Source organism: Eptatretus burgeri, chromosome 13 (genome assembly GCF_056783735.1).
Source record: "Eptatretus burgeri isolate ZD-2024b chromosome 13, Ebu_testis_v1, whole genome shotgun sequence".
Taxonomy (NCBI): Eukaryota; Metazoa; Chordata; class Myxini; order Myxiniformes; family Myxinidae; genus Eptatretus; species Eptatretus burgeri.
The window spans coordinates 11201230-11210915 of NC_140973.1; the positions used below are offsets into that span (position 1 = coordinate 11201230).

General features: G+C 41.3%; 1 protein-coding gene across 3 annotated transcripts in view; it reads left to right on the plus strand.

The window, feature by feature from the left end:
- LOC147013841 (interleukin-17 receptor A-like) overlaps positions 1-9686 on the plus strand; it is a 60017-nt gene that overhangs the window by 34624 nt on the left and 15707 nt on the right. For 2 of the 3 annotated variants that reach the window (XM_085851108.1, XM_085851106.1), the window contains 4 exons: positions 774-916; positions 2549-2626; positions 2778-2853; positions 9005-9112. In XM_085851108.1, coding sequence (XP_085707234.1) covers positions 774-916; positions 2549-2626; positions 2778-2853; positions 9005-9112 — 405 coding nt within the window. The remainder of the gene's footprint in view (positions 1-773; positions 917-2548; positions 2627-2777; positions 2854-9004; positions 9113-9686) is intronic. The other variant, XM_085851107.1, reaches the window with a different exon arrangement.

Below are 9686 nucleotides of genomic sequence, written 5' to 3' on the forward strand. Positions count from 1 at the left end.
TTTGACGTCATAACTTTTTTTCTGGGAGTAATTTTCAAAATCGGAGATGGTTACTGTCTGCGCAGGGTATTTTTACATATATATGCCAAGTTTCAGGAAGTTTCGATGAAAACTGTAGGCTGTGAAACAAAAAAGTCAACAAGAAGAAGATGAAGAACAACAACGTGAGTAAGACTTAAAGATCCTCCACGAGGATCTAAAAAAAGTGTTGTATTTTGCAATTAAAAGGGTCAAATATTGAATCTTGGCCTCGAGATCCTGATCTGCGGCAACTAATTACGAGTCACCGACATTCATTTTTGAAGAGGCATTACAAACTGCCCAGAGAACCGCAAACACTCCTTGGACCTCGATGCAGTGTTTCTTTCCGGAGGTGGACATACCCGGTATTGAGATTGTTACCTTCACGTTGGATGTGAAGACATTCGCTACGATGCACCATTACGTGATGAGGTCGCAATGAAATGGACATGTAATGATTCAGCATTTATTTGTCGGACGTTTGCACATCATCTGCGTCCCATGATGTCACGTACAGAAATCGCATCAACATCGTTTGTGTGTGTTTGTTTGTGTTGTTTGTTTGTGTTGTTTGCTACTCAAGTCAACACCTTTATGCAGCCCTGGATTAACCATTAAGCATTAAAAATAAAATTTCATGTTACGGTTTAATATTGTTTTTATTTTGGATTACATATATATGGGGGTACCATAATCTTTTCAGTGCTTAGGGCCTCTAAAGGTCTTGATCCGGCTCTGCCTTTATGTTGCAGGCAGCACGTGGGAGCCAAACCTCACCGTGTCTATCGTCCATGATGCTCTGGTCGTGACGTTCAGGCCCAGTTCGCTGACTCAAAATTACACCGTCGGCCTTCAAAACTGCATGGAAAACCACAGCAGAGAAGTTGTCAGCATGGTAACACACAAAAACATACTCAAATGCAAACTGATTCCGACAAAGTGTTTTGTTCCCGACAAGTCTCTTCCTTTTCCTGAAATCACAAGTAGTCTGCATTTGGTAATTTTAAAGGTAAGTTAAGCACACAATACAAGAGTTTACTTGACCAACTGCTCATCAAAAAAACCAAACTTTATTTTGAGGGCTTGTATATATAGATTGGCTTCAAACTCTGAGTCCAAGAAGCGATCATCATTACTTTGCCTAAACGTTACTTGTATTCTTAACGAACCCGTCAGGAATGATACTTCCTCAAATTCTCTCATTCATTTGAGTTTGTTGACAACATAATAAAAAAACAATGGAGTATGTTTCTCTTATTACCTCTGCCACCGAAGGTAGATAGAGGTTATTGTTTCACCCCTGTTTGACTTTGTCTGTCTGTTCCAGCCTGCCATGTTTGTTTGTCTGTGAGTAAGATATCTCAATGTTATGGACTGATTCGGACAAAACTTTGTGAACAGGTTCGGTGTGTGACAATGACTAATTTATTCAATTTTGGTGAAGATCTGGATCCAGATCCGATCCATCAGTGGGATACAAAATGTAAACTGTTTAGCATGGCGGAGGTATGTGATCGACTGAGTGTCATTCCATCCATACATTGGGACCATACTCTGTGCAGAGCGTTGAGGCTGCCTAAGCAGTCTCCTTGGCTATTGGGCGCAATCCTGGACGGGTCACCACTCCGACACAGGATACCAGCAAGTTGGCACTCATTTTGCCGACCTCGGAAGGATGACAAGTAGAGTCCACCCCACCTGGTATTAATTCAACAGCCATGTGGGATTTGATCTCAGGATCCTGGGATTCCAAGCCCATCACCCCAACCATCAAGATTAGCTATTCCAGAAACATAATATAATTTAAAGGATTGCTATAAATGATGGGAATTTCACAACAACCTACATTCAACTTGATTTAAATTGTAAACCTCAAAACATAGTTCCCTTACCTGAAAAACCTTAACCTGTGAGCAATTGAATGGTTTCCCGATGGCATGGATCATCAGTTGGGCATCGTTCTTCCTCAAGGTTTCGATCCTTTCAACCCAGAACCTTTCCAAATGGTGGATCCACAATCATGGTCACAGATCCACATTAGTGTTTAATATGACCTCCAGATGATGTTGAATATGACCTCTCTGGCTTGGCAAGTGATTAGCGGTCGGTTATAACAAACAACACCCAGAGATGCCCAGAATGTCAAACAATGTCCGAGTTGGACAATTGAATTCTTTAAAAAAAAATTATTTTTTTAAAATCAATCGGAACTGCTGATGAGGACACACACATATATACACACACACATATACACACACACACACACACACACACACACACACACACACACACACACACACACACACACACACACACACACACACACACACACACACACACACACACACACACACACAGTTTACAATTAAATAATGATGTTTAATTCCCAATCCCGCGAGATTCCGTCATTGTGACGTTGAGACGGACAGATTAACAAAGCATATTATGATGTGATCCCAAATTTTGGTACACAAGCTAAAGTGGTGTTTTTGAAATAAACTTATTTGTTTTTACTCTTTCATTTCAGCAGGAAACACTGGCAATGATAATGGTGAGATTTTCACATCCACAGCAAGTTGTGCCTTGTAGCATTAATATTGTTACGGTGAGTTGTGACTTCTTTATTTTTTTGTTAAACTTTCATGAGACTCGGCTTTTATCACGTGAATATATGCATTTCATCTTTCAGCACCGCAGATGAAAATCATTTTGAACTCACCCCTAGCCAGGTCTGACACCGTGCAGTTGTCTTGCAGTTGAGGCCGAAATTTCCAGCCTGCCACCCGGATTGTCTTCAAAGGATCAAAATTCTGGAAGTACCACCCACATCCGGTAGGTGTATGTCTGATGATGTCAGTAGAAGGTTTGGGCAATAAAGGATGTAAAGTTCAATGTGTATGAAATGGTATTTTACTTTTTCACTTTTATAAATCTTCAAGGCTTGATACTTCAAGGAGGGTATTACAAGGTTGATGGAGACTTTTATTATAGAAAACAATAAAGTACAGAATGGTTGATGAAACTTTAAGGTTTCTTGAAGAATTCCCCTATGATACATGCACACCTCTTTTGAAGTTCCTTGTAAGGGAACTCGTATTATATTGGCAAATGATGGGAATACAGGGAAGATTGGGGATGGGGGGGGGGGAAGAAAAAAGAAAGATAGAGCGAGGGGGTTGGGGGAAGGGGGAGGCAGCACGAGGGGAAGGTGGTCATCTCCGGACGTTGCTTCTCACTCTATAAGAAACTTGGTAACTGAACCCACCCCAGATTCATTACATGGTGACAAGGATAAACATCTATACCATGATTTATTTTGGCCATATCGATGAATTAATCTCTCAGAGAGAAGATTTCGACACGACACATGGCAACGACGAAATACGGGTTGGTAGAAATTGAAAGCGAGTTTTATTTCAATTACTTATTTTTCCAACGCTTTATTCACTGTCAGTAACTAGGAGGTGGTGGGAAGAGGCAGTGGTTAGGATGGGAGTCCGGAGGGAGGTGTGGCGGGAGGAGGGACCCAGCGTTGCCCAGCAACATCGGGTACCTTTGCTACCAGTTGCAAACATTATTCACTTTTAGAAGCATTTCCTTATTCATCAGCTAACCTTAAACAGTCATGGATGACAGAGGAGGTTGAAATGTTTGAGGGTGGTTCTTTTTATGAGGTTGGTGTGAACTTTTTATCATACTAAAATACAGTGCACAATGTGGTGTCTGTCTGTGTTATCTGTCTATCTATCTGACCACGGTGCAGTTGGTCATTATTTATCCAATCTCAACCAAACTTGCTAGCAGGACTAAGGGTCATACAAAGGAGGTTGTAGTCACTTCATATACCCACCTTCCCCAGGGGGTTTTCTGCCTTGGTCAAATGCTGTGTGAAGGTATATAAACGGCTTATTATGGAGCACACCTACCGGAAGTAAAAATTATTACCACAAACTATTTAGTCATTTCCACCCAACATTCTTTTTAAACACTTGCTACAGTTGTTCAACACTGTTTAACACTAATAAGTTTGAAATGAAAAATTTGGAGGAAACCCGATGTTCTTGAGGAATTAATTATATGCTTATCGCAGCGTCCACAGATTAACAGACTGCATCAACTGCATCAGCGGGCTATACCTCAAGGTAGCCCACAATTATATTGTAACAGCCGTGACCTGTTCCAGTTACCCGGTTCGAGTTCCGTGGGTCATGTCAAAACGACCGCCAGCTAAGTCCACGGTCCTGAGGAAGTTCCTGGACCTGTTTGTGATGTTACAATACTCCTTGGGACCATGTAATTAGGTAAGTGATGAGCTCTGCTCATCTGCTCTGCTCATTTAATAAGCATTCACAACCTTCCTAATCTGGCCGAGCAACTGTAGATCGAGAGCACTCTGCGCCGGATTGCGCCAACTCATCTAACGATACTGAAATCAACAAATGAGATCATCACAATGAGCAGAATCCAAGCCTGAGACCAGGTACATTGATTAACAAGTGGCATGGGACAAGGATTACGTGGAGCAATGAGAGAGTTAATAGATTACGATATCCCATGCAGTTTTAAAGTATATATAGGAGGGTCTTGCCATTTGCGGGGGGTTACATTCTTGAAAATCCCCTTGAACCACAAATCTGCAAACTTAGGGGATAATGGGGAAAATGGAGTCGGGAACTTCAACTTTATAATTTTTCCAAATTTCACCTTTAAATAAAATGTTTGTGGAATTTTTTTTGTGTGATTAATTTTCATGAATAAACGAGAGTTATTAGGAACATAAAATAAAATTTATTTTCTCCAGTTATTATTATTATTACGTCCGTCACCGAAGGAGGCGCAGGTTATGTTTTCACCCATCTGTCTGTGTGGACACGACATCTCATGAAGTTGTAGACGGATTCGGACGGAATGTGGTGGACAGGTTGGGTGTATGACAAGGACGAAATGATTAGATTTTGATGAAGATACAGATAAGGATACAATAATTTTTTTAAGTGATGGGGATAAAAACAATATACATAGCATATTATTTCAAAAAGTTGGACAGATTTGGACAAAACTTCGTGTTCATGTTGGGTCGGTGACAAGAACAAGTTCATTTGATTTTGAAGGTCCCGATCCAAATCCAGCCCATCAGTGGGATACAAAACGTAAACTGTTCAACCTGATGGAGGTGTGCTCTCTCCTGAGTGTTGTGCTAGTTTCACATGCAGCCAGTGGCTGCTGATTACATCATTGCTGGAAGTGCAGCTATGCTTCTGATGTGGTGCCCCTTATTTCAGGAAGCTGGTGCTCATTTTGCCGAGCTTGGAAGGATGACATGCCAAGTCAACTCACCTGGTGTTATGTAACAGCACCATCGGGGCTTGAACTCAAAACTCAAGAAAATTTTCCCCTCTCCCCTCTCCTCTCTCCCCGTATGTGTGGTCAGGTCATATTCAGAGTTGATGTGCGGTAAAAAGAAACGCTGGTCTTTCTCTTCATGTTCCGATGAGTCTTCAAATATAACATTCATTTTAAATAAGCTGGTCCTCGATCATAAACTGATAAGATGGAGGGATGACAGACAGACAGACAGCTTAACCTCACTTTTCGCTTCGCATGCGTGGAGCAACAACAACCATTATGCAATAAACAAATCACTTTGGGGATATAAATGTTCACAGCTCCGGCACACTCAGCTTCCCACACCCAAAGAGATTCTTCTTGTCAATTTCAGGCACTTTTCTCCATGATGCACAACAGCCATCCTAAAAATAACTCCCTTTCCTCCGGTGAACAGTTGCTCTCTTGACTTTTATGTCTTCCAGAGCAACTATAACAGTCCTCTTCCCTGTAAGCGGTGTCCCTTGCTAAATGACAACTGCACATGAGAGATGACCCCCGAGGTGAGGCAAATGCCGACTTCTTCAATGCTGTTTCACCCTGATAATAAACTCTTGCAGTGAGGCTAATGGCTGGTTATCTAATAATGTAAAAGTGTTTCAGGTGTTTCTAATAATGTAAAAGCATAAAGAGATTTAAGCTGAGATTGTGTGTGATCAGGGCTGGATTTTGGGGCAGGTGACCCAGGTGACGACCTGGGGGGGGGGGGGTGCCGCCTGCTGGGTTCTGCATGCACCTGCCTCAAAGTTACAAGGAAATCTGATGCAGGAGGAGGCCATTCGGGCGATCGTGCTTGCACTACAGCAACACCAGATTAAATCAATTTGCCAAGTCAACAACTTAATTGCAATGAAGAATGGGGATGAGAAAAGTGCGGCAGGCTCAAGGACATCTCCAGGACTAGGATGTTAAAAATGAAACTAGAACGGAACTCAATAGAGCACATACCTCCGCCAAGCTGAAAAGTTTACATTTTTAGCTTATGTGAAATTGGATTTCCAGATAAGGTATTGTCATCGTGCACTGTCCGTCCATCTCCCATTTCGACTCCTTCAGCCAAACTGTTGGGCCAATCTGGCTGATATTTGGCAGCAACGTTCCGCTCCTCACTGGTAATGAGGATTGCAAAGCTCGTTCCAGTCATGTGACTTTAAGTTTCTCAAAATGGCCGACTTAGTAAATTCCTCCAAACATCTTCTTCTACAGACCCACCAGTCAGAATGCTACCAAATTTGGGTTACAACATTAGGACAGGGTCATGATGTTAAATTGTGGAGGCCATGCTGATCACGTGACTGGAAATGCGTCAAAATGGCCGACTTGGTCAACTTTTGTGAAAATCGCATTAATTCCTTTCGACACCTTCTTCTCTAGATACCAGTCAGAATGCTACCAAATTTGGGTTACAACATTGGGACAGGGTCGTGATGTTAAATTGTGGAAGTCATGCCAATCACCTGAACAAGAAGTGTGTCAAAATTGTGGGCTTTGTAAATTTTTGGGAAAATTGTGTAAATTCCTTCAAAAATCTTCCTCTCCAGACCCACCAGTCAGATTGCTACCAAATTTGGGTTACAACATTAGGCCAGATAAGCTACAGGCCCAGTGGTCCTTTTTTATCCCACTGATAGGCCGGATCCAGATCGTCACCAAAGTCAAATCAATTTGTCTTCATCACACAATCAACATGTCTACCAAGTTTTGTCTGAATAAGTCCACAGAATTTTGAGAACACACTGTCAGAAGAATATAATTAATTTACAATCACTCATTAACACAAGGAGGCCACTCATAATCACTTATGGAAAAAAAAATAGGACTGCGCATCCTGATCGAAGTGAAACTGCACAAAAATGATCAACTAGCCATTGTGAATTACATCACGGGTAATGAATGTTGTGGTCAAGTTTAATTATAATCCAGATAAGTTTCTTGGAGAGTGGCTTCTTCTGACAATAAGTCCACAGCATTTGCCAAGTGGCTTAAGCATTCAAGCAAGCTCTCCAACGAAACGGTTGATAACGAACGGCTGGCTTGGCATGTGCGGCCGTAGGAGCCTTCACGGTGATCCCTCTGTTTAATGATTTTCATTGCGCTCAATGAAGCTACACTTTCAGCACATTCCTTTGTATAATTCAATGTAATTTTTGAACAGGAGAAAAAGTTAACAGTAGAAACAGGTGAAAGAAAGAACAGCATAAAAAGTTTGAAGGAAGGAGCACACACAGCCTTGCTTAAATTGTCAGAATCGCTAATTTCTTAATGTAGTCAGACTTCACTCAGGTTTTGACACTTATTTAGTCCATGAGATCCAAAATCATATTTCGATTATTAGGTGGTCGCTAGACTACCGTTAGTCTCAGGTTTTCTGTCTGTCTGTTGGGTGGTCGCGAGAGTACCCTTATTTTCACTTTTTCCGTCTGTCTGTATGTTTGTAATGGACAGCTCTGGAGGCGAGAGGAGTCAACCAATTTTGATGAAACTTGACAGGCAGGTTCATACCAGGATCTAGTTCTATGCTTTTGAGCACCGTTGCTATGGACACTACCGTTGCCTAGCAACGGGACTTTGAATTTTTTGAAAAATCCTTAAAAAATTATTTTTTCGAAAATCAAAAATTGGCTTTCACGCTTTTATGCGCACTATTATCATCCTCTTTGTCAAAAAATTTCAGCCTGATCCATCAAAAACTGTATGACTAGTATGCAATTATGTAGTGACCACCCATGTCGCCTACCGGCTTGTCTGTTTGTTTGTATGTAATGGACAGCTCTGGGGGCCAGAGGAGTCAACCAATTTTGATGAAACTTGACTGGTAGGTTCATACCAGGATCTAGTTGTATGCTTTTGAGCATCATTGCTATGGACGCCACTGTTGCCTCGCAACGGGACTTTGAAATTTTTGAAAAAATCCAGAAAAGATTTATATATTTTTTTTTTTTGGAAAATCAAAAATCAGCTTCCGTGCTTTTATGCGCACTATAATCAACCTCTTTGTCAAAAAATTTCAGCCCGATCCATAAAAAACTATGACGAGTATGCAATTATATATAGCGACCACCCATGTCCCCTACCGGCTTGTATACTTTAGTTTGTGAGAGTAGATTGTGTTTCCAAGGCAAGGCATATTTAGTTGGCCAAATAAAAATGGCGGCTAAGACCCATGCTGGGTGAAGTTGGGCTGACACAGCATTAGCCATTAATTATCTTCAGAGGGGGTGTTTAAATTAACCCAAATACCCAGTTTTCATTAATGCACTCCCTTGGAGTTCCCTAAGTACGCATTCAAAGTTTTGGGCAGCTCGGTTTAATGGTTTTGCTGGAGTTATGAAAGACACACACACACACACACACACACACACACACACACACACACACACACACACACACACACACACACACACACACACACACACACACACACACACACACACACACATTCATTGTAATAGATCGATGTGGAAGCTCCAAATTTATCTCAATAGCAAATGAGCATTATTATATTAAAGTCTAAGCAGGTGTCTGTGTTGCGAAGAGCCGGTGCTTTTGCGGTTTTCAAAATTATCCAAAGTGGTTAATGAAACTGTTTCTCTTCCAGCTGAGCCATTGGTGGTGCTTGGGCCTCAGGTGGTTGTTGTCGTTCCAGCAATCCTTGGAATCATCGCAGCCTTATGCATAATCACTGCTGCAGCAGGGGTGGCACGAGGCAAGTTGAGGGAGTGTTTCAATGGGGAAATGAATACTAAAGACTCTTCGATCACAATTTCGTTTGTTGTAATATTTGAATACACAGTTGAGGAAAGGGAGGGAATGCACATAATCTCATTTCTTCAGTGCAGAAAGCTCACGAAGGAACTTGTATGCAATAACACCTGTTTACCTTTTCGAAAATTACATTACGAAAGCAAACGCTTTATTTATGATTTATTTTTCTCCTTTGATTTCTAGTATGATTTATTTGATCTTTTTATGCCTCCCGTGACGAAGTCATCAGTGGCATTATGTTTTGGGTTGTCAGTACGTACGTACATACGTACATCCATGCAAATTTTCACTGGTTTATCTGCAACCGTTTATCCGATTGACACAATTTTGAGATCCTCGTGGAGGATCTCTAAGTCTTACTCACGTTGTTGTTCTTGTGGACTTTTTTGTTTCACAGCCTACAGTTGTCATCGAAACTTCCTGAAACTTGGCGTATATATGTAAAAATACCCTGCGCAGACAGTCACGATCTCCAATTTTGAAAATTCCTCCTAGAAAAAAAGTTATGACGTCAA